Source organism: Leuciscus leuciscus (genome assembly GCF_965113295.1).
Source record: "Leuciscus leuciscus genome assembly, chromosome: 3".
In the NCBI taxonomy this organism is placed as follows: domain Eukaryota; kingdom Metazoa; phylum Chordata; class Actinopteri; order Cypriniformes; family Leuciscidae; genus Leuciscus; species Leuciscus leuciscus.
The window spans coordinates 26,264,237-26,290,886 of NC_138727.1; the positions used below are offsets into that span (position 1 = coordinate 26,264,237).

At 39.7% G+C, this 26,650-nt stretch overlaps 1 protein-coding gene across 8 annotated transcripts in view; it reads left to right on the forward strand.

The window, feature by feature from the left end:
• Nucleotides 1-26,650, forward strand: part of psip1a (PC4 and SFRS1 interacting protein 1a) — a 268,546-nt gene that overhangs the window by 177,763 nt on the left and 64,133 nt on the right. For 6 of the 8 annotated variants that reach the window (XM_082165413.1, XM_082165415.1, XM_082165411.1 and 3 more), the window contains 2 exons: nucleotides 123-224; nucleotides 376-574. In XM_082165413.1, the coding sequence (XP_082021539.1) occupies nucleotides 123-224; nucleotides 376-574 (301 nt within the window). The remainder of the gene's footprint in view (nucleotides 1-122; nucleotides 225-375; nucleotides 575-26,650) is intronic. The other 2 variants (XR_014204723.1, XM_082165417.1) reach the window with 1 other exon arrangement.

Genomic DNA, 26,650 nt, shown 5'->3' on the forward strand with positions numbered 1-26,650 from the left:
CAGTTGACATTTGAAGTTCTTCGAAAAATTTGCTTGTAATCTATTTAAACTTAATGTATTAACTTTGTTGTTGGTTTTTAATTCTGGGCATGTAAGTAAATGCACACTCTCTCTTTTCTTAGGATGTGAGGAAATGTTTAGTTGCATTGGATGAGTTGAGTTCACTGCATATTACTACTCAACATCTTCAGAGACACTGTGAACTCATAACTACTCTTAAAAAGGTATTGATTAAATTTTTTTTTTCGGTCTGCATTGGACAGTTGTCATGTGTATTAATTACTATTGCACACCACTTGCAACAGAAAAAAAATAATAGAGAAAACAAAAAGATATTTAACTGAGACGAATCATAGCTTTATACTTTCTTTAAAGGTCCGCAGGTTCAAAGCCAGCCAGGATGTGATGGACAAAGCCACAATGCTGTATAATAAGTTTAAAAGCATGTTTTTAATGGGAGAAGGAGAGTCAGTGCTCAGTCAAGTGCTCAATAAAAGTCTGACTGAACAGAGACAGTTTGAAGAGGCCAAGAGGGGAGTGCTAAAACACACAGAACAGACCAAAGAGCAGAAAGGTAAAGAACTGACTGCCACATGCTTGATTTACAGCTTTCGTTTACATTCCATTCCATTCTAATTGATGTAATTGTAATGTAATTGATTTACATCAATTACATTCCATGCCAAACTATCACATCGATAATAAAAACAACAATAAAAAGCGCAAGTACTAGACTGCAAATAATAAGGAAAATTCTAATGTAAAGCAGCATTCTGTGGAGATTTGTGCTGGGGAAACGGGGCAAAATACATTTATTATATAACCATTTTATATATATATATATATATATATATATATATAACTATATATATATAATTACTTTATTAGGTACAGTACACCTTGCTAGTACTGGGTACCTACTTTTGCCTTCAGAACTGCCTTAATTCTTTGTGGCATAGATTCAACAAGATGCTGGAAACATTCCCTTGAGATTTTTGTCCATACTGACATGCAGTTGCTTTAGATTTGTCGGCTACTCATCCGTGATGCAAATTGATTGAGATCTGGTGACTGTGGAGGCCAGTTGAGTATAGTGAACCCATTGTCATGTTCATTACACCAGTTTGAGATGATTTGAGCTTTGTGACATGGTGCTTTACCTTACTGGAAGTAGCCATCAGAAGATGGTCTGTGGTCATAAATGGATGGACATGGTCAGCAACAATGCTCAGGTAGGCTGTGGCATTTAAACAATGGACAATTGGTACTAAGGGGCCCAAAGTGTGCCAAGAAAATATTCCCCCACCATTACAGCACCACTAGCAGCCTGAACCATTGATACAAGGCAGGATGGATCCATGCTTTCTTGTTGTTTACACCAAATTCTGACTCCACCATCTGAATGTTGCAGCAGAAATCAAGACTCATCAGACCAGGCAACGTTTTTCTAATCTTCTATTTAGGGATGTATTAAAAAAAAAATCTAAATCGATCTATATCTATATAGATTGATTCTGCTGCTGTTGCATTGGTTTGCATCTGTAAGCTGCATATCTTTCTGTTTTGAATCATTATTTACTATCATAACTTGTTGTTTATACTGCTAAATATAACTACTCAACATCACACAATAAACTGACATCGCTAGCTTCAATCTAAATCGTTATTGCTAGCACAACACGCTAGTTATTCGCTAGCCTGTTAGCGTGCCATCCGTGCGCTCTTTATTTATTTATTTATTTATTTTTATTACCTTTTACGAGTCCATCAAACAAATTGTGAGTAGGATCAGTCAACAAACACGGTAAGTCATGTCATTTTCTCCTCTTATTGTTACTTGCACCTCATGCAACATGTTGAGCATATCCTTCTCTGTTAGCACAGGATTTACATGTGATAAATGCATTGAGATAGTAAAGCTGACGGTGAAGATTTCAGAATTAGAGACACGCATCCAAGCTTTAATCAAGGTTAATTGTAAGAGTGCAACGGCTTTAGATACTGCTTTGAATGCGACTAGCTTAGTGAACTCTATATGTTGTTTCGTTCCGGCTGTAGTAGAGCCCGTGCAGCAGGGCAATTGGGTGACGGTGAGACGCTGTAGTCGCAGGACAAAACACCGCTCTTCCATTCCGATTACAACTTCAAATAGATTCTCCCCTCTCAGTGAAACACCCACTGTGAATCCTGTTGAATGTGCCCTAGTTATTGGTGATTCTATTACACGGAACGTGTAAATAGAGCCACCAGCCACCATAGTCACGTTTGCCGGGAGCCAGAGCGCCTGACATCAAAGCAAATTTAAAAGTGCTGGCTAATGCTAATCGTAAATTCTCGAAGAATATTATTCACGTCAACACAAATGATGTTCGACTCCGCCAGTCGGAGATCACCAAAATGAATGTTAAAGAGGTGTGTGAACTTGCAAGTACACACTGTCATTTGCTCTGACCCCCTTCCTGTTCGCAGGAGTGATGAGATACTTAGTAGATTGTCCTCTCTCAATGGTTGGTTGTCTAAGTGGTGTCTGCAAAATAATACAGAATTCATAGACAATTGGAAAAGTTTTTGGGGCAGACCTGACCTGTTGAAAAGAGATGGTATTCATCCCTCCTGGGATGGTGCTGCTCTTCTCTCTAGTAATATGGCACATTGTCTTAGAGCTCAAACATGACAATCTGGGGCTCAGGTCAGGAAGCAGACAGACTGGCTAAACCGACTGTCTGCTAGCTGTCACCAAGGTCAGATAAATCCCATCACATTGAGCCTCTTTCACCTAGATATCATCTAATAGAGACTGTGTCTGTTCCCCGAATTAGGACATACAAAACACTTCCAAACCCATATAAGGGTAATTTTTTTATTGATGTTCAACAAATAAAAAACAGATATAATACAAATGAGCAAATGATAAAGCTTGGGTTGCTGAATATTAGATCCTTTACTTCAAAAGCACTTATTGTTAATGATATGATTACAGACTATAATCTAGATGTGCTGTGTTTGACAGAAACCTAGCTAAAACCAAACGATTACATTACTTTAAATGAGACCACCCTGCAAGATTACTGTTATAAACATGAACCTCATCTGAAAGGCAAAGGGGGAGGTGTTGCTGTAATTTATAGTAATATTTTTAGAATTACTAAGAAGTCTAGTTTCAAATATAATTATTTTGAAGTGTTGGTGCTTAATATAGCAATATATAGTGTAAATTAAAGCTGCAAGCAGCCTTCCGGGGCCAAGCCCTTATGGCTGTTTGACTTGTTTGGATACACAATTTATTTTTTACTAGGAATCTTTTGAACATTGCACAATTCACATGGTGTAACGCTTGCTACACATTGGATTTGATTAAACAATCTTCAAAGTTATAGCCTTTTGCTTTACTCAGCATTTGCTTTATACTCATACACTGTGGTTTGCTTAATTTTACAGAGACTTAAGTTGTTGAAGGTAGAACTGCAGCAATTGGCTCCAAATTACATAACATTACACAATCATCTGAAGTTGTATTAAACCCACAATATTTGGGTCAGGTGCTTGTCACTCATCCCATTGTGCCACTGAGAAGACACACACGCACCAATCTCTGTAGTTCAAGTGAAAATCAACTCAAAATAATTAAAATACTTGTGTATGAATGCAGTAAATTTTTCCCCCATTTAAACTAAGTCACTCATAAAGGTACATGTGGAACAAAAATAAAATCAACTGAAGCATCTTTTCTTGCCACTGTAGTCCTGTGTAGTCCTTCCCTGCAAATCAACCCTCAACATACTACCTGTCTGGCCTTACAATTTATAATACAGAATTTGTATCGCTTCCGCGTTGCCATGTGACCCGGAATTATCCCGACAACGCTTTATCTGTAGAGAGGTAAAGGGAGGGGAGGGAGGCCTTCACAGGGGAGAGACTAGTTGACACTTCAGGACTGCGCTGTCGTGTCCAGGCGCAGGTCCTTCATCAGATCTGGATACAGCCTGGATCCGGCGGACTGCAGTAAACCTCGGGATAAACAGAGAGACTAATATTAGCGTAGACACCATTCTTCTTATGATGTAACGAGTACATCAGGATTTATGGGAAGTGTTCCCGGTTCCGGCTGACCTAATCTATGCAGCCTAACATTGAATTATAAAAGTCTATAATGTTTTATGTGTATGCTAGGTCAAAGAGATGTGTTTTTAGTCTAGCTTTGAACTGACAGAGTGTGTCTGCTTCCTAGACAATGTTAGGAAGACTGTTCCAAAGTTTTGGTGCTAAATAGGAAAATGATCTACCGCCAGCAGTCGATTTTGATATTCTAGGTATTATCAACTGGCCAGAATTTTGAGATCGCAATAGACATGAAGGACTATAATGCGTTAAGAGCTCACTCAAGTACTGCGGAGCTAAACCATTTAGTGCTTTGTAAATAATCAGCAATATTTAAAAATGTATACAATGTTTAATAGGGAGCCAATGCAGTGTTGACAGAACTGGGCTAATATGGTCATACTTCCTGGTTCTGGTAAGAACTCTAGCTGCTGCGTTTTGGACCAGCTGTAATTTGTTTATTAAGCGTGCAGGGCAACCACCCATAATAGCATTACAATAATCTAGCCTTGATGTCATGAACGCATGGACTAATTGTTCCGCATTTGTCAATGAGAGCATATGACGTAATGTAGATATATTTTTAAGATGGAAAAATGCGGTTTTACAGATACTAGATACGTGACTTTCAAATGAAAGATTGGTATCAAAGAGCACACCGAGGTTCCTAACCGACGACAAAGACTTGACAAAGCAGCCATAAAGTGTTAGACAGTATTCTACATTATTACGTGAGGAAGTTTTTTGTCCAATAATTAGAATCTCTGTTTTTTCAGAATTAAGTAGTAGGAAATTACCTATGCATTCCGATAATTTTGTAAATTGGTAAGTTTTGTCAGGGCGTGAAGAAATAGAGAGTATCATCAGCATAACAGTGAAAACTAATTCAATGCTTCCTAATGATATCTCCCAAGGGTAGAATGTACAGAGTGAAAAGCATCGGTCCTAGTACTCTGCCTTGTGGTACGCTGTACTGAACTTGTAATCGATGAGACATGTCTTCATTTACTGCTACAAACTGATAACGGTCAGAGAAGTATGATTTAAACCATGCTAACGCAATTCCACTAATGTCAACATAATTTTCGAGTCTATTTAAAAGTATGTTGTGTTCAATAGTATCAAATGCAGCACTAAGATCGAGTAACACTTAATAGCAAGATACAACCACGATCGTATGACAAGAGCAAATCATTTGTAACTCTAATGAGAGCTGTCTCAGTACTATGGTACGGTCTAAATCCTGACTGAAAATCCTCGCAGATATCATTTCTTTCTAAAAAGGAACATAGTTGTGAGGATACTGCCTTTCCTAGTATCTTTGACAGAAAAAGGTAGATTCGAGATCGGCCTGTAATTGACTAATTCTGTATGATCAAGTTGTGTTTTTTTAACAAGCGGTTTAATCATAGCCAGCTTAAAAGTTTTTGGTACGTATCCTAATGACAAAGATGAATTAATTATATTAAGAAGAGGATCTATGACCTCTGGAAGCATCTCTTTCAGTAGCTTAGTCGGTATAGGGTCTAACATACATGTCGTCGATTTAGATGATTAAACGAGTTTAACGAATTCTTCCTCTTCTATAGCAATGAATCAAATTTTTCCTTAGGGAGACTACAATGCACTGCCTGATGCGATACTGTAGTAGATGGTTGCATAGTAATAATTTTCTCCCTGATGTTATCAATCTTATAAGTGAAGAAGTTCATAAAGTCATTACTGCTGTGCTGCTTGGAAACTTCTGGGCTTGAAGCTTTATTTTTCGTTAGTTTAGCCACTGTTTCAAATGAATACCTAGGGTTTTGTTTATTTTCTTCTAATAGGGTTGAAAAATAAGCAGATCTAGCAGCTTTTAAAGCCTCTCTGTATGCAATCGAGCTCTCTTTCCATGAAATGCGAAATACCTCTTTGTTTTTTTTCTTCCAGTTGCGCTCCATTTTTCTGGCTGCTCTCTTAAGGGCCCGAGTGTGCTCGTTGTACCACGGCGTTGGACTATTTTCTTTAATCTTCTTTAAGCGCAACGGAGCAACTGTGTCTAAAATGCTGGAAAAGAGAGTTAAAGGTTTCTGTCGCAATATCTAGTTCTTCTAAGCTATCTGGGCCGCTGAGATGATGAAACTGATCAGGAAGTTTATTAATAAAGCAATCTTTAGTGGCAGAAGTGATTGGTCTAACATATTTGTAACACGGAGTCGGCTTTGCAGCCTTGTTTAAATGAAGTTTACACAAGACTAGATAATGATCTGAGATGTCATCACTCTGCTGCAGAATTTCAACGGCATCAACATTGATTCCGTGTGATAATATTAGATCTAGAGTATGATTATGACAATGAGTAGGTCCTGACGCATGTTGTCTAACTCCAATAGAGTTCAGAATGTCTTTAAATGCCAGTCCTAATGCATCTTTTTCGCTATCTACATGTATATTAAAATCACCAACAATTACGACTTTATCTGCAACCAGTACTAACTCTGATAGAAAGTCAGCAAATTCTTTGATACATTCTGTATGGTACCCTGGACAAATATACAGTAGACAGTAGCCAGCACAAATCTCAAATGTGATTTATCATTTACACTATATATGTGACCAGTCACGGAAAGTAGGGACACAAGTCGGTTCTGGGGCATTTTGAGTTATTCACATATTCTGAAAGTGTAGTATTCAAGCTTTCCAACGATGTGTAACACATGTAAATCTGATAATATTTGGAGAAGTTGTGGCCATTTGAAGGTAGGCACTCCAAAAAAACTGAAATGGTAGAAATCTGCTTCTAAAGATTGGCAAGTTCTCGCCCTTCTGGGAATGACAATAGGGCTCGTTTACATCTCATTTAGATAAGTCATACCCCCTGTAAAGCTCCCCGTCTCCCCCTCCCCCCTGAATGTACCAATTCTACAAATTCTCTAAATAAAACATCTCCAGTTAACTGGCAGAGCATTCATTTCGTTCGTTTTTTAAATAAGATATGATATTTCATACTAGCGCTGAAATGTGTTTTTTTTTTTTATCAAGTGATCAAAGTGCTCGTTGCCGCTGCGATCAGTGGCGCAGATACAGTGTTTACTCGTGTGGCTCGCGCACACACTGCATTGTCTTCACTCGACGCGCGCTTCAATCCGTTGCGTTGCGGATACTCTCTATTCGTTCTGTTGAAATAACAAAATAATTCAAACGTTTGCGTGTCCCTGCTTGATATACAACCACTGATGAACATAATCGTTTTGATGAGAGAAAAAAAACTATACGAGAAAAAAAACCAAAAAATACATACAAGGGCGGATTCGAACTCTCAACCTCTGACACGGCTGGCGAAAGCTCTACCACTGTACCATTCATATACACATTAATTATATAGGCGGATCTATGTATTGGCACTGACAACATGTATTAGGCTACATCTCATTAAACGACAAATTAAACCCCATGTAACCTACTATTTAAATCGATTGCTGGACATCGTAATGTTATTGGCGTCCATGTTCATTGAATTTTGAAATCAGATAGAGCCGGCCAGAGCGCTGCATAATAAGTAGCCACGCCGGCTTATTCAGTATGGAAATACACACCGACAATGACACGCCCCTACTGCGTGCTAGAATCTCAGAAAAACAAGCCGATTTCAACATCAAAATGTACGCTTTTAAATATACCAATACTGCTATCTCAAACATGGAGAGGCTTCTTCGTGATCTCAACTAACAGATTCTGCAAAAAAAACGAAAATCACCAATTTTGAAAAAAAACGCTTCTTTCTCATTTTGCTCGAAAGTTGTGCTGCCGACTTGTGTCCCTGGTTTCCGTGACGGGTCACATATTACTATATTAAGCACCAACACTTCAAAATAATTAGGGGCCATGCACCGAAGGTGCGGAGGCACCTATTGTATCTGTTCCCGTTCTTATTCTTCTTCTTCCGACTGGGAGTCTATGGCAGCCCATAGAACCGCTTGCGGGAAAGTTATGAAATTTGGTACACTGATAAAGGACAGTCTGAAAAGTCACCATAGCAAATTTGGAGTCTCCAACTCAATCCCTCTAGCGCCACCAACTGTCCAAAGTTTCACTCATGTTTATGCTAATAACTTTTGAACCACAAGGGCTAGAAACAAAATTCTTCCTCTCATTCCTTGGCTCAAGCCGATTCGATAGCACCCTAAGAAGCCATTTTCCGTCATGGAAATTTGTCCGCCATTTTGAATTATCTGAAAAACCTACTTTTTCGAACTCCTCCTAGGCCGTTGTTCACAAAAATTGAACCAGATCATCTACAGACCATGCCGACAAAAAGTTATGGAATTCATACAAATGTATCAAACCGTTCTCGAATACCGCGCAAATTAATTTTACGTAGCGCTTGAGAAAACAGACACAAGGCTGTATCTCCGCAACGCTTTATCGGATTCAGACCAAACTTGGTACATATCACAAGCATGACCTGAGGCTACATGCCGTGTTTCGGCTCAGCGCCACCTACTGGTCCGGAGATATGAAAAATGGCTATTTTTGCTTATAACTTCTGAACAAATTGTCCAAAAATCATAAAATTGGTCTTGTTAGATTCAGGGCAACATGCTGAGTCGACTGATATCCAATTTTACCATATCGGCCATTTTGCCTGTCGGCCATTTTAAATTTTTGTGCTTGAACGCATGAACGGATTGTTACGAAACTTGGTATGGGTCATCAAAGCACGATGTCCTGAAGGAGCCTGAGAAGTTTTGAAACAGCGCCACCTAGTGGTGATTTGTTTTCCAAATGCTTATAACTTTGGGTGTGGTCAACTTATTTTCACAAGATTCATTTCATTAGACTCATGAATCCTTGCCGAGTCCAACGATACCAAACATGCTAGGTTTCGCCTTACGGTTTGTGTAGCGTTGTGATTTGGCGCTTAAAAAACATTTGCCGATATCTTCGAAACCGCTAGTCCGATCGAGACGAAACCACCGTCAGAAGTTTGGAAACATAGGTCGATAGATAAACATCAATGCCCAAATGCGAAAATATTGATAGTAAGGGGTAGTAAAATCCAGTAATTTTGTACGTGTTTTTTCATATAAATGTCTATAACTCCGAAGTGAATTGAGATATTTTCACCAAAATGTATACACATATGTATGCGTGTATGTATGATCCTGTCCCACACTCTGAGGACACATAAAAAAAATGGTGGGACTGAGCCTCTTGGTGGCGCTATAATAGAACAAAACATGAAATTCCCATTGACTTCAATACAGTTTTGTGAAATAAAATGCTATACTAAAATGCATTGGTGTAATATTACGAAACTCAGAATGTGCCATCAGCACCATTCCCTGAAGGTACCCAAAATATTTTGAGACAGCGCCACCTTTTGGTCAAAAGTTTTCAAAACTGTTTATAACTTTTAAATAAATCGGCCTATTGTAATGCCACTGGTCTTAATATATTCCTTCGGTCACGCTGAGAACATAGATACCAAGTTTTCCTTATTTGGCCGAACTTCCTGTCCGCCATCTTGATTTTCATTCAAAACCTACTTTTTCCAACTCCTCCTAGACAGTTTGTCCGATTTCCACCAAAATCGAATCGTATCATCTCGAGACCATGCCGACTAAAAGTTATGGATTTTGTTTCGATAGACAAAACCGTTTTCGTATACCGCAGCAGCAAATTTGAGGCATGATGCCAAAAGCACTATTCAGGCCTCATCTCTGCAATGCCTTGACATATTGACACCAAACTTTGTATGTGTCATTGTCACTTCACTCTGACCACATCACATCAGTTTTGTAACTGCGCAACCTATTGGTCGAAAGTGATAATCAATTAAATCATATTTTTAATAATTACTGTTTCTATGATTTTTCAGCCATTTGGCCTAAAATCCTCTTTAAATGTATTTAATTGCTCATTGTTGCAGTTGGTGTGACACGTTCAGCAATGTTGGCATGTCTTGTCGTCTTATTCTGCTTGGCCCTGGTAATTGCTGCTTGCAGCTATATTTAGGGCCCAAGCCCTGAAAGGGCGAAGGCCCTATTGTTTCCGGTAGGATTATTTATTATTATTATTAGGGCCCAAGCCCTGAAAGGGCGAAGGCCCTATTGTTTCCGGTAGGATTATTATTAGGGCCCAAGCCCTGAAAGGGCGGAGGCCCTATTGTTTCCGGTAGGATTATTAGGGCCCAAGCCCTGAAAGGGCGAAAGCCCTATTGTTTCCGGTAGGATTATTTATTAGGGCCCAAGCCCTGAAAGGGCGAAGGCCCTATTGTTTTCGTTAGGATTATTATTATTAGGGCCCAAGCCCTGAAAGGGCGAAGGCCCTATTGTTTTCGGTAGGATTATTTATTATTATTATTATTATTATTTTTCTGTCAACCTTTCGGGCACTTTTGAGACCCTTAACGTGCTCGAAAACTCTTGAAACTTTGCACACAGGTCAGAACCCGCGGCCATCAGGGCCGGGCTGAAGCTGGTACCCGGGCGTGGCAGGGGGGCTCAACAGCGCCCCCTTGAACGGGGTCCAAAAACTTGGTCCATAAATCAGACACGCTTGCATGTAATAATATGAAACTCGGTACACATATAGATCTCATCGGGCCGAACAACTTTCGTACTTTTACTTTTTACGCCAGCCCAACAGGAAGTCGGCTATTATGGGTTGTTTGGAAACGCATGCTGTGGAATTTAATGTACTCCTCCTAGGGAATTCATCCATTCGCCTCCAAACTCAGTCAGCATGAAGTCAAGACATTGAGGATGCTAAATTGCGGACAGATTTTTTTACATTAACTGATCTTGATTAAACTTCAGCAGGGTGTTCGTTGTAAGAGGCCGATCACATGGATGTGACTATTCTGAGTCAAAGTTATAGCGCCACCAACTGGCAGCAGGAAGTGTGTCCCTTTCAAAATGCTTTGAAATCACCCTCTTATTTTTACCCGATTTGCTTCAAAGTTTATGTGTATAATGTAAACACACGGCAGATGTAGACCTGTGAAAGGATTTTTGATATCTTTAATACTGTTGCCATGGCAACGCTTCAAACTTTAATATTCTTTTTTGATGCTTTTGAGACTCTTAACATACTTGAAATTGGATGAAACTCGACAGACACATCACATTTATTAGCCCGTAGACATGTGCAAAGTTTCAGAAACGGGCGTGGTGAGGGGCTCAGTAGCGCCACCTTTAGTCATAAGTGGGGGTGTTCGTTTTATCAACAGCAACAAAACTTGGTATGTGTATTGTTCTCATCAAGACGGACAACTTTCTAATTTACATTAACGATCTCCGACCAACAGGAAGAGAGATATTTTGGTTTGAATGTGGATTTTCTGAAGAATTTTCTCTCCCTCTCTGTGCCTCTGTGTGTGTGAGGGGAGGGGGGATTTGACTATTGCTTTTATATTGTTAATCAAGGTTTCAGGGGCTTTTGGGGTCCTTAACGTGCTCAAAAACTCTTGAAACTTTACATACAAGTCGGAACCCCCTGCCATCAGGGACGGGTTGAAGCTGGTACCCGGGCGTGGCAGGGGGGCTCAACAGCGCCCCCTTGAACGGGGTCCCAAAACTTGGTCCATAGATCAAACACGCTTGCATGAATTAATTTGAAACTCGGTACACATATAGATATCATCGGGCCGAACAACTTTCCCCCGGTCAAGTTTTACGCCAGCCCAACAGGAAGTCGGCTATTATGGGTTGTTTGGAAAACACTTGCTGTGGAATGCGAAGTACTCCTCCTAGAGAATTCATCCAATCCCCACCAAACTCGGTGTGCATGAAGTCAAGACATTGAGGATTCTAAATTGCGGACGGATTTTTGATATCTCGAACGGTTTGGCCGTGGCGAGGAAACGAATTTATGGCGAGAAAAGAGAAACACGAAGTGGAATAACTTCTGCACACATTAACTGATCTTGATGAAACTTCAGCAGTGTGTTCGTGGTAAGAGGCCGATCAGATGGATGTAACTATTGTGAGTCAAAGTTATAGCGCCACCAACTGGCAGCAGGAAGTGTGTCACTTTCAACATGCTTTTGACAAAAGTGGGCGGGTTACTTTTAACTACAGTAAAAAAAAAAATTGTTTGTATATTGTACTCATCAAGCCGGACAACTTTCTAATTTACATTCATTAGCTCCGGCCATCAGGAAGTCAGATATTTTGGTCTGAATGTGGATTTTTGGCAAAATCAGCCTCTGAATTTTTAGCCACTCCTCTTAAACTATTTATTTAATTCCCACAAAACTTTTTCAACATGATGAAAATACATTAAAGATGCTAAATTGTGAACGGATATTGAATATCTCAAACGGTTTTGATATGGCGAGGGATTAAAGTAATGTCAAAAAAGGAATCAGAAAACATCTCATATCTTCTACAAATGTAATTATACACCGTTTATTTTTATATAAAATTATACAAATATTAGAACTAAACCCATTTTATTCTGTTTTTGCAATTCAAGAAGTATAAAAAAAGTTAAAAACAGGCTATTTAGTGCTATTTGGTTCAACAAAAAAGCAAACATAGGGCTATTCTGCCCTCTTGTGTCCAAAAGGATATACAAATAGTATATTAAACTTTTTACTAGGTAGGCCTATATTGTATTTAAATATAAATGTATTAGGTATATGACTGTGAGGATATTTTCCCATCGGTTAATCGACGTGTGACACGAGCGGGTGCTTTTAAATCGCTAATATAAAAGTGAAAGTAAAATTCGGACGTCCGCACGGACATTGATAATGGTGCACACACGTTGGAAAGAATGATACTTTTAAACATAACACTAAACCGCCATTAGGTGTCGCCAGGCGACCGTCTTAATGAGCGAGTCATTGATTCATTCGTTCAAACGATTCGTTCGAATGACTGAGTCATTCATGATTGAGACAGATGTTTATGGATTGATCATTGAATCTTTGAGTCAACCGATTCGTTCAAAATGCTGAATCATTCAGTAATGAGAAAACAAGTTGCCGTGAGATGCGCGCACATATATATATATATATATATATATATATATATATATATATATAAATATAGCTGCGAGCAGCGATGGAGGGCCAAAGCCGGCGGCACCGCCACCCCGGTGCCTTTAGGTAACTAAAGGCACCGGGGTTGCGGTGCCACCGGCTTGGGCCCGCAATCGCTGCTCGCAGCTATATTTATTATTATTTTTCTTACGACTATTCAGGCATTTTTGGGGCCCTTAACATACTCAAAAACTCTTGAAACTTTTCACACGGGTCAGAACCCGCGGCCATCAGGGCCGGGCTGAAGCTGGTACCCGGGCGTGGCAGGGGGGCTCGACAGCGCCCCCTTGAATGGGGTCCGAAAACTTGGTCCATAAATCAAACACGCTTTCATGTAATAATATGAAACTCGGAACACATATAGATCTCATCGGGCCGAACAACTTTCATGCTCTAAGTTTTACGCCAGCCCAAAAGGAAGTCGGCTATTTAGGGTTGTTTGGAAACGCATGCTCAGGAATTTGAAACACTTCTCCTAGGGAATTCATCCAATTGCCTCCAAACTCGGTGTGCATGAAGTCAAGACATTGAGGATGAAAAATTGCCAGGGGATTTTTGATATCTCGAACGGTTTGGCCGTGGCGAGGAAACGAATTTATGGCGAATAAAGGGTCACAGGAAGTGTATTATAACTTCAGCATACATTAACTGATCTTGATGAAACTTCCACAGTGTGTTCATTGTAAGAGGCCGATCACATGGATGTGACTATTGTGAGTCAAAGTTATAGCGCCACCAACTGGCAGCAGGACATGTGTCACTTTCAAAATGCTTTGAAATCACCCTCTTATTTTTAACCGATTTGCTTCAAACTTTATGTGTATAATGTAGACACACGGCAGATGTAGACCTGTGAAAGGATTATTGATATCTTAGATACTGTTGCCGTGGCAACGCATCAAACTTTAATATTCTTTTTTGATGCTTTTGAGACTCTTAACATACTTGAAATTGCATGAAACTCGACAGACACATCACATTTATTAGCCAGTAGACATGTGCAAAGTTTCAGAAACGGGCGTGGTGCAGGGGCTCAGTAGCGCCACCTTTTGACAAAAGAGGGGGAGTTAGGTCTATACTTTTATCTACAATGATAAAACTCAGTACGTATATTGTTCTCGTCGAGCCGGACAACTTTCTAATTTACATTCATTACCTCCGACCAACAGGAAGTCAGATATTTTGGTTTGAATGTGGATGTTTCGAAGAATTTTCTCTCTCTGTGTGAGAGGGAGAGGGAGAAGGGGGGAGAGATTTTTCTTTGAGTGAGAATACTTTGAATTATTGGTTTTCATGGTTTCAGGGGCTTTTGGGGCCCTTAACATGCTCGGAAACTCTTGAAACTTTGCACACAGGTCAGAACCCGCAGCCATTAGGGCCGGGCTGAAGCTGGTACCCGGGCGTGGCAGGGGGGCTCGACAGCGCCCCCTGGAATGGGATTCGAACACTTGTCCATAAATCAAACACGCTTGCATGTAATAATATGAAACTCGGTACACATATAGATCTCATCGGCTTGAACAACTTTCGTGCTCTAAGTTTTACGCCAGCCCAACAGGTAGTCGGCTATTATGGGTTGTTTGGAAACGCATGCCCCTGGATTTCGATATACTTCTCCTTGGGAATTGATCGGATTGCCACCAAACTCGGTCAGCATGAAGTCAAGACATTGAGGATGATAAATTGCCAGCGGATTTTTGATATCTCGAACGGTTTGGCCGTGGCGAGGAAATGAATTTATGGCGAGAAAAGAGAAACAAAATGTGTGTTATAACTTAGTCTGTTTTACTTACAGTTACAAAACTCGCCACATATATTGTTCTCGTCGAGCCGGACAACTTTCTAATTTACAGTCATTAGCTCGGATCAACAGAAAGTCAGATATTTTGGTTTGAATGTGGATTTTCTCTGACAGAGAGAGTGCCCTCTGCCATTCTGTGTGTGTGTGTGTGTCTGTGTGGGTAGGGGAGGGGGGTGTCTGTGTGTGTGTGGCAAGGAGGAGGAGGGGGTCTCACTCTCTCTGTGTTTGTGTGTGTGTGGCTGTCTGTCTGTTACAGTGAAAAGAGCTTAACCATTTCATTCATTTGTTCTGCATTAAATGATAAATAATTCTCTAAGGCCTTGCTTTTTTATATATAAAATATTTATATATAAAAATTATATGTATATATAAATATATATTAGGTATGTGACTGAGGATATTTTCCCACCGGTTAATCAATGTGTGACACCGGCGAGGGCTTTTAAATCGCTAATATGAAAGTAAAATACTCCCGTCTGCACCGACATTGATAATGCTTCGTAGCAGGGCGAGGGTTTTCCATTATTTGCTATGGAAGTAATGAACTAAAAAACGTTCGCTTTGTTCTGCTCGCTCCTCGCCGTGGACGCGCACCGTCATGAATGACCATGCAGCCGTGCACTTAGTTTGTTTAAAATTAGTCCTGCATTAAAAGGATAAAGAAATATCTAAGGTCTTGTCTTTTTGCATAGCACTTTATGGATATTTTTAAAATGACAAAATATGCATAGAACATATCTTTTAAATGTATTGTTTGTTTTAAATAAAATTAATATTGTATGTTTGGTGATTCAAGCTGAATGAATTTAAAATTAATGTGCTATATATATTAGATCAATATATATGTTTTCCTTAAAATTTTAATCAACACTAACTTTATTCTCATCAGAATTATACATTTTTGTATAAAATAATTCTATCATTAAAAAAAACAAAAACAGTCATTAGCTCGGATCAACAGGAAGTCAGATATTTTGGTCTGAATGTGGATTTTTGGCAAAATCAGCCTCTGATTTTTTACCCACTCCTCTTAAGTGGTTTATTTAATTCCCACGAAACTTTTTCAAAATGATGAAAATACTTTAAAGAAGCTAAATTGTAAACAGATAATAAATATCTCAAACGGTTTTGCTATGGCAAGGGATTAAAGTAATGTCAAAAAAGGAAACACCTAAAACCTATCTTCTAAAAATGTAACTATACTCCATTTATTAGGGCCCGAGCACCGATGGTGTGAGGACCCTCTTGGAACAGGAAGTGTGTTATAACTTCTGCATACATTAACTGATCTTGATTAAACTTCAGCAGTGTGTTCGTTGTAAGAGGCCGATCACATGGATGTGACTATTGTGAGTCAAAGTTATAGCGCCACCAACTGGCAGTAGGAAGTGTGTCCCTTTCAAAATGCTTTGAAATCACCCTCTTATTTTTACCCGATTTGCTTCAAACTTTATGTGTATAATGTAAACACACGGCAGATGTAGACCTGTGAAAGGATTTTTGATATCTTTAATACTGTTGCCATGGCAACGCTTCAAACTTTAATATTCTTTTTTGATGCTTTTGAGACTCTTAACATACTTGAAATTGGATGAAACTCGACAGACACATCACATTTATTAGCCCGTAGACATGTGCAAAGTTTCAGAAACGGGCGTGGTGAGGGGCTCAGTAGCGCCACCTTTAGTCATAAGTGGGGGCTTAGTTTTAAGTAGAGTCACAAAAATTGTTATGTATATTGTTCTCATCAAGCCGGACAACTTTCTAATTTATAGTCATAAGCTGTGACCAACAGGAAGTGAGATATTTTGGTTTGAATGTGATTTTTTGGAGAATTCTCTCCCTCTCTCTCTCTGCCTCTGCGTCTCTGTGTGTGTGAGGGGTGGGGGATTTGTCTTTTGAGTGAGATTTGTTTAAAATTCCTGTTTTTCAAGGTTTCAGGGGCTTTTGGGGCCTTAAACGTGCTCGAAAACTCTTGAAACTTTGCACAAAGGTCAGAACGTGCGGCCATCAGGGCCGGGCTGAAGCTGGTACCTGGGCGTGGCAGGGGGGCTCAACAGCGCCCCCTGGAACGGGATCCGAACACTTGTCCATAAATCAAACACACTTGCATGTAATGATATGAAACTCGGTACACATATAGATCTCATCGGGCCGAACAACTTTCGTGCTCTAAGTTTTACGCCAGCCCAACAGGAAGTCGGCTATTATGGGTTGTTTGGAAAATGCTTGCTGTGGAATTTAATGTACTCCTCCTAGGGAATTCATCCAATCGGCTCCAAACTCGGTCAGCATGAAGTCAAGACATTGAGGATGCTAAATTGCGGACAGATTTTTGATATCTCGAACGGTTTGGCCGTGGCGAGGAAACGAATTTATGGCGAATAATGGAAACAGGAAGTGTGTTATAACTTCTGCATACATTAACTGATCTTGATTAAACTTCAGCAGTGTGTTTGTTGTAAGAGGCCGATCACATGGATGTGACTATTGTGAGTCAAAGTTATAGCGCCACCAACTGGCAGCAGGAAGTGTGTCACTTTCAAAATGCTTTGAAATCACCCTCTTATTTTTACCCGATTTGCTTCAAACTTTGTGTATAATGTAAACACACGGCAGATGTAGACCTGTGAAAGGATTTTTGATATCTTTAATACTGTTGCCATGGCAACGCATCAAACATCAATATTCTTTTTTGATGCTTTTGAGACTCTTAGCATGCTTGAAATTGCATGAAACTCGACAGACACATTACATTTATTACCTAGTAGACATGTGCAAAGTTTCAGAAACGGGCGTGGTGAGGGGCTCAGTAGCGCCACCTTTAGTCATAAGTAGGGGGGTTAGTTTTATCAACAGCAACAAAACTTGGTATGTGTATTGTTCTCATCAAGACGGACAACTTTCTAATTTACATTAACCATCTCCGACCATCAGGAATAGAGATATTTTGGTTTGAATGTGGATTTTCTGAAGAATTTTCTCTCCCTCTCTCTGTGTCTGTGTGTGTGTGAGGGGAGGGGGGAGGGGGGAGGGGGGGGGGGGGGGTGGGGGGGATTTGACTATTGCTTTTATATTGTTAATCAAGGTTTCAGGGGCTTTTGGGGTCCTTAACGTGCTCAAAAACTCTTGAAACTTTGCACACAGGTCAGAACCCACGGCCATCAGGGCCGGGCTGAAGCTGGTACCCGGGCGTGGCTGGGGGGCTCAACAGCGCCCCCTTGAACGGGGTTCTAAAACTTGGTCCATATATCAAACACGCTTGCATGAATTGATATGAAACTCGGTACACATATAGATCTCATTGTGCCGAACAACTTTCGTGCTCTAAGTTTTGCGCCAGGCCAACAGGAAGTCGGCTATTATGGGTTGTTTGGAAAACGCTTGCTGTGGAATGTGAAATACTCCTCCTAGAAAATTCACCGTGTCCCCTTCAAACTCGGTGTGCATGTAGTCAAGACTTTGAGGATGCTAAATTGCGGACGGATTTTTGATATCTCGAACGGTTTGGCTGTGGCGAGGAATCGAATTTATGGCGAGAAAAGAGAAACACGGAAGTGGAATAACTTCTGCATACATTAACTGATCTTGATGAAACTTCAGCAGTGTGTTCGTGGTAAGAGGCCGATCAGATGGATGTAACTATTGTGAGTCAAAGTTATAGCGCCACCAACTGGCAGCAGGAAGTGTGTCACTTTCAACATGCTTTTGACAAAAGTGGGCGGGTTAGTTTTAACTACAGTAAAAAAAAAATAGTTTGTATATTGTACTCATCAAGCCGGACAACTTTCTAATTTACATTCATTAGCCGCAACCAACAGAAAATCAGATATTTTGGTCTGAATATGGATTTTTTTGCTAAATCAGCCTCTGAGTTTTTAGTTACTCCTCCTAAAAGGTTTATTTTATTCCTACCAAACTTTTTCAACATGATAAAAATATATTAATGATGCTAAATTGTAAACGGATATTGAATATCTCAAACGGTTTTGCTATGGCGAGGGATTCAATTAATGTCAAAAAGGAAGCAGGAAACATCTCATAACTTCTAAAAATGTAATTATACACCATTTATTTTTATATACAATTATACAAATATTAGAACTAAACCCATTTTATTCTGTTTTTGCAATTCAAGGAGTATGAAAAAGTTAAAAACAGGCTATTTAGTGCTATTTGGTTCAACAAAAAAAGCAAACATAGGGCTATACTGCCCTCTTGTGTCCAAAAGGATATCAAAATAGTATATAAAACCTTTTACTAGGTAGGCCTATTGTATTTAAATATAAATGTATTAGGTATATGACTGTGAGGTTAATCGACGTGTGACACGAGCGGGTGCTTTTAAATCGCTAATATAAAAGTGAAAGTAAAAAACGGACGTCCGCACGGACATTGATAATGATGCACGTTGGAAAGAATGATACTTTTAAACATAACACTAAACCGCCATTAGGTGTCGCCAGGCGACCATCTTAATGAGCGAGTCATTGATTCATTCGTTCAAACGATTCGTTCTGAACGACTGAGTCATTCATGATTGAGACAGATGTTTATGGATTGACCATTGAATCTTTGAGTCAACCGATTCGTTTCAAAATGCTGAATCATTCAGTAATGAGAAAACAAGTTGCTGTGAGATGCGCGATGGTTCTGCTGTGATCTTTGTTTAACTATTTTTGCTGCTGAAACAGAACAAAAACAGTCAATATTGCATCTAAAATGTAAGTGACTTAATTGTAACTGTTTATTAACCTGTTGTATGAAATCAATGTCACAGTTTCAATCGTGATTGTATTCAGGAAATAGTAGCCTACTCGTCAAGTGAGGTTGCTTAACTCTGTTATAAAATATATAAAAACTCCATATTTGTAATTTTTATATTCAGTATGTTGTTAACTGGGTTGCTTTTTTGTGTGCTGCGCTCATTTGTTTACAATTCTCCTGGAGAAGCTGCATGAGCCTCAGCAGGGCAACCTTGTTACCATTGATCAGTAATACATTTATTATTAACTGCTGATTGCAACTTAAAAATGAATGTAATGAAATTAGAATAATCTCTCGTTTTAGTGATTCCCAAGTTATTATTTTTTTTGTTATTGACGTTCTAATCAGGCTATACTCTGGTCGGGCAAGTAAAATTCTCTTTCAGGTAGGCCTATTGTTTTTATATATAAATATATTAGGGATGTGACTGTGATACAATTTTCCCACCGGTTAATCGACGTGTGACACCGCTGAGGGCTTTTAAATCGCTAACTTAAAAGCGAAAGTAAAATACAGACGTCCGCACAGACATTGATAATGGTGCGGAGTAGAGCGAGCATTTTCAATGTATTCCTATGGAAGTAGGAATAAACTAATACATTTTATTTATGTTTTTATGTGTCCACTGTTCAACCGCAACAGCGTCACACACACACACACACATTCCAGAATTGCAATCTTGACATCGCAGCCTGTTCATTATAGCCCTAATACAATATAATAATAAAAATAGTCAACATAAGATATACGAATTACACTGCTCTGTTTAAATAGTCAGTAGTACAATTTGTACCATTCACAGTAAGCAGAGCTCCGCTGTGATGTTTCCAAGCACATTTTTGCGCGTGTGAAGAGGATGATTTTTTCCATCGATATTGGAACACGAGTGAAGTACAAAGCCTATAATAAAGAATAGTTTAGCATCCAAATACATCGCAAATATTGAAACATTTTGATTCTACTGAGAGGGTTACGTGAGACCAACACGGCTTACTTTCGTTTTTATTTTTACATTAAATTTAAAGGATTTGTTGTGGAATATTTTGAGTGTATCATAAAATCAGAATAAGGTAAGACAAGTCATATTTTCTGTCTTATATATATATATATATATATATATATATATATATATATATATATATATATATATATATATATATATATATATATATATATGTGTGTGTGTGTGTGTGTATATATATATATATATATATTAGGGCTGGGAATCGATTAAAAAAAATTAACTAATTAATTGCACAATTTCTGTAATTAATTGCAATTAATTGCGCTTCCCCCAAGCTTGTAATCATCAATATTTAAACTTAGAATCACCTAATAAAACAACACAGGAAAAAAAGGGAACAGAAAATAGCCCTATATTAAAATATTAAACATCAATATATCAATATATTATTCTTTTTCAATAATCAATCAACATAATCAATTTAACAGATTATTATTATTATTATTATTATTTTATTAATTATTAAAACAAAATATAGTCCTACAAAGCTATTATTACCAGAGCATGTGGTCAGAGCAGGTCATTTTACCATTGTTGCCCAGCATGGCTATACCAGCTCAGCTCAGCGCGCGCGCGGAGCACAGAGCGCGACGCACATACCGAGCGGAAAAGACCCGCTCATGAAAGCTGCCCGAGAATGAAACCTGACCGCCGAACATGGAGGGGCGGGACGGCATATTTCGGCCTTTTTAATAGCAGACGCAACAGGAAATCATTAAAACGAGGCAAAAAAAAAAAGTGCTGCGTCAATTGCGTTATTTTTTTTTAACGCGTTAAACATTTCAAATTAATCGCAAAGATTAACGCGTTAATTCCCCCAGCCCTAATATATATATATATATATATATATATGTGTGTGTGTGTGTGTGTATATATATATATATATATATATAAATATAGCTGCGAGCAGCGATGGAGGGCCAAAGCCGGCGGCACCGCCACCCCGGTGCCTTTAGGTAACTAAAGGCACCGGGGTTGCGGTGCCACCGGCTTGGGCCCGCAATCGCTGCTCGCAGCTATATTTAGGGCCCGAGCACCGATGGTGTGAGGACCCTCTTGGAATTGCTCTGTTTATTATTATTATTATTATTATTATTATTATTATTATTCTCCGCATTTAATCACATTTTTGAGGGCCTAAACATGCTCGAAAACTCACGAAACTTTGCACACGCGTCAGAACTGGCGAAAATTCACATCTGATATAGGTTTCAGAATTGGGCGGGGCAAAATGGCTCGATAGCGCCACCTATAAAAGTTCAACGGAGTGCGCCTCCCGCTATGTTCCACGTACGTTTACGAAATTCGGTACATACATGTAAGGACCTAATACCTACAAAAAAGTCTCTTGGAGCGTAGCCCTAAACACAATAGGAAGTCAGCCATTTTCAACTTCCTCTCAGATTTTTGTGCAGTTTTTGCCATTTTCATGCCTCGTACTTTAACGAACTCCTCCTACAGTTTTAATCTGATCATCTTCAAATTTGGTGAGTGTAATCTTAAGGCCTTTGCGACGTTAAATTGCGAAGATCTTGAGTTTTCGTCGAAGGGCGGGTCCTCGGCGGCCTGACAAATTTCGATGTTTCGCCATGAAACAGGAAGTTGCTGAAACTCAGGCATGGAATGTCCAATCTGCGCCAAACTTCACACGTTTGATAAGCGTTCTGTCCTGAACACATGACCATGCTCATATTCAGTTACAGTCATAGCGCCACCTGCTGGCAACAGGAAGTGACATGTTTAACACTGTTGTGAACTCCTGATAACATATAAAAAAGTGCCAGCAAGTGCTAAGCATGCTAACAACATATTAGACACATGCTAAACCATGCTAGCAAACACTTAGCTAATTGCTAAAGCATGCTATTACTGCAATTAAATAGGAATTTGCTGTAACTCAGGCACGGAATGTCCAATCTGCCCCAAACGTCACACGTTTGATAAGAGTCATGGCCTGAACACATCTACATGAGAATATTCAGTTATAGTAATAGCGCCACCTACTGGTAACAGGAAGTGTCATGTTTAACACGTTGATGCCGTTCTAGCAACATGTTAAAAATGCCATTGACTTCTAAACATGCTAGAAACATGTTAAAACATGCTAGCAAAACTTAGCTAAGTGCTAAAGCATGTTAATTCAATGAAACAGGATGTTGTTGTTACTCAAGAAGGCAATGTCCAATCTGCGCCAAACTTCACACTTTTGATAAGTGTTCTGTCCTGAACACATGACCATGCTCATATTCAGTTACAGTCATAGCGCCACCTGCTGGCAACAGGAAGTGACATGTTAAACACTGTTGTGGACTCCTAATAACATATAAAAAAGTTCCAGCATGTGCTAAACATGCTAATAACATACTAGAAACATGTTAAAACATGCTAGCAAACACTTAGCTTAGTGCTAAAGCATGCTAATACTGCAATTAAATAGGAATTTGCTGAAACACAGGCACGGAATGTCCAGTCTGCCCCAAACGTCACACGTTTGATAAGAGTCATGGCCTGAACACATCTACATGAGAATATTCAGTTATAGTAATAGCGCCACCTACTGGTAACAGGAAGTGTCATGTTTAACACGTTGATGCCGTTCTAGCAACATGTTAAAAATGCCATTGACTTCTAAACATGCTAGAAACATGTTAAAACATGCTAGCAAAACTTAGCTAAGTGCTAAAGCATGTTAATTCAATGAAACAGGATGTTGTTGTTACTCAAGAAGGCAATGTCCAATCTGCGCCAAACTTCACTCTTTTGATAAGCGTTCTGTCCTGAACACATGACCATGCTCATATTCAGTTACAGTCATAGCGCCACCTGCTGGCAACAGGAAGTGACATATTAATCACTGTTGTGGACTCCTAATAACATATAAAAAAGTTCCAGCATGTGCTAAACATGCTAACAACATACTAGAAACATGTTAAAACATGCTAGCAAACACTTAGCTTAGTGCTAAAGCATGCTAATACTGCAATTAAATAGGAATTTGCTGTAACACAGGCACGGAATGTCCAGTCTGCCCCAAACTTCACACGTTTGATAAGAGTCATGGCCTGAACACATCTACATGAGAATATTCAGTTATAGTAATAGCGCCACCTACTGGTAACAGGAAGTGTCATGTTTAACACGTTGATGCCGTTCTAGCAACATGTTAAAAATACCATTGACTTCTAAACATGCTAGAAACATGTTAAAACATGCTAGCAATACTAAGCTAAGTGCTAAAGCATGCTAATATAATGAAACAGGATGTTGTTGTTACTCAAGAAGGCAATGTCCAATCTGCGCCAAACTTCACACTTTTGATAAGCGTTCTGTCTTGAACACATGACAATGCTCATATTCAGTTACAGTCAAAGCGCCACCTGCTGGCAACAGGAAGTGACATGTTAAACACTGTTGTGGACTCCTAATAACATATAAAAAAAATGCCAGTAGGTGCTTAACATCCTACCAACATACTAGAAACATGCTAAAACATACTAGTAAACACTATAAGTACTAAACCATACTATTACTACAATTAAATATGAATTTGCTGTAACTCAAACATACAATATCCAATCTGCCCCAAACTTCACATACTTGATAAAAGTCCTGCACTGAACACATCTACAAAGCAATATTCAGATGTATAACCCCACCTACTGCCAACAGAAACTGAACTGGTTAACACAGTAATGCAGTACTAGCGGCAGTGGCTCAGTGGTTCATGTAGATTGTCTACAAACCGGAAGGTTGGTGGTTCAATCCCCGGTTCCACATGACCAAGTGTCGAGGTGTCCTTGAGCAAGACACCTAACCCCAGCTGCTCCCGACGAGCTGGATCGCCTTGCATGGCTGACACCGCCGTCGGTGTATGAATGAGTGAGTGAATGGGTGAATGTGAGGCAATATTGTAAAGCGCTTTGGTGGCCATTGGGTCTGTGAAAGCGCTATATAAATGCAGTCCATTTACCATTTACCATTACTAACCACATACCTATTGTGTACTAAGCATGCTAAAAACATACTAAACATGCTAGCAACTACTATATACTGTATACCTCCTTAAATGCACATTGCCCAACCATGCTCTGTCTTCCTAAAGCCAACGAGTGACGATGGCACGGGTGCGAGGGCCCTTTCATCGCTGCTTGCAGCTTTAATTAGGGCCCAAGCCTTGAAAGGGCGAAGGCCCTATTGTTTTCGGTAGAATTATTTATTAGGGCCCAAGCCCTGAAAGGGCGAAGGCCCTATTGTTTTCGGTAGGATTATTTATTATTATTATTATTATTATTATTTTTCTGTCAACCTTTCGGGCACTTTTGAGACCCTTAACGTGCTCGAAAACTCTTGAAACTTTGCACACGGGTCAGAACCCGCGGCCATCAGGGCCGGGCTGAAGCTGGTACCCGGGCGTGGCAGGGGGGCTCAACAGCGCCCCCTTGAACGGGGTCCGAAAACTTGGTCCATAAATCAGACACGCTTGCATGTAATAATATGAAACTCGGTACACATATAGATCTCATCGGGCCGAACAACTTTCCTACTTTTACTTTTTACGCCAGCCCAACAGGAAGTCGGCTATTATGGGTTGTTTGGAAACGCATGCTCAGGAATTTGATGTACTCCTCCTAGAGAATTGATCCAATTGCCTCCAAACTCGGTGTGCATGAAGTCAAGACATTGAGGATGAAAAATTGCCAGGGGATTTTTGATATCTCGAACGGTTTGGCCGTGGCGAGGAAACGAATTTATGGCGAATAAAGGGTCACAGGAAGTGTATTATAACTTCAGCATACATTAACTGATCTTGATGAAACTTCCACAGTGTGTTCATTGTAAGAGGCCGATCACATGGATGTGACTATTGTGAGTCAAAGTTATAGCGCCACCAACTGGCAGCAGGACATGTGTCACTTTCAAAATGCTTTGAAATCACCCTCTTATTTTTAACCGATTTGCTTCAAACTTTATGTGTATAATGTAGACACACGGCAGATGTAGACCTGTGAAAGGATTATTGATATCTTAGATACTGTTGCCGTGGCAACGCATCAAACTTTAATATTCTTTTTTGATGCTTTTGAGACTCTTAACATACTTGAAATTGCATGAAACTCGACAGACACATCACATTTATTAGCCAGTAGACATGTGCAAAGTTTCAGAAACGGGCGTGGTGCAGGGGCTCAGTAGCGCCACCTTTTGACAAAAGAGGGGGAGTTAGGTCTATACTTTTATCTACAATGATAAAACTCAGTACGTATATTGTTCTCGTCGAGCCGGACAACTTTCTAATTTACATTCATTACCTCCGACCAACAGGAAGTCAGATATTTTGGTTTGAATGTGGATGTTTCGAAGAATTTTCTCTCTCTCTGTGAGAGGGAGAGGGGGGGGAGAGATTTTTCTTTGAGTGAGAATACTTTGAATTATTGGTTTTCATGGTTTCAGGGGCATTTGGGGCCCTTAACATGCTCGGAAACTCTTGAAACTTTGCACACAGGTCAGAACCCGCAGCCATTAGGGCCGGGCTGAAGCTGGTACCCGGGCGTGGCAGGGGGGCTCGACAGCGCCCCCTGGAATGGGATTCGAACACTTGTCCATAAATCAAACACGCTTGCATGTAATAATATGAAACTCGGTACACATATAGATCTCATCGGCTTGAACAACTTTCGTGCTCTAAGTTTTACGCCAGCCCAACAGGAAGTCGGCTATTATGGGTTGTTTGGAAACGCATGCCCCTGGATTTCGATATACTTCTCCTTGGGAATTGATCGGATTGCCACCAAACTCGGTCAGCATGAAGTCAAGACATTGAGGATGATAAATTGCCAGCGGATTTTTGATATCTCGAACGGTTTGGCCGTGGCGAGGAAATGAATTTATGGCGAGAAAAGAGAAACAAAATGTGTGTTATAACTTAGTC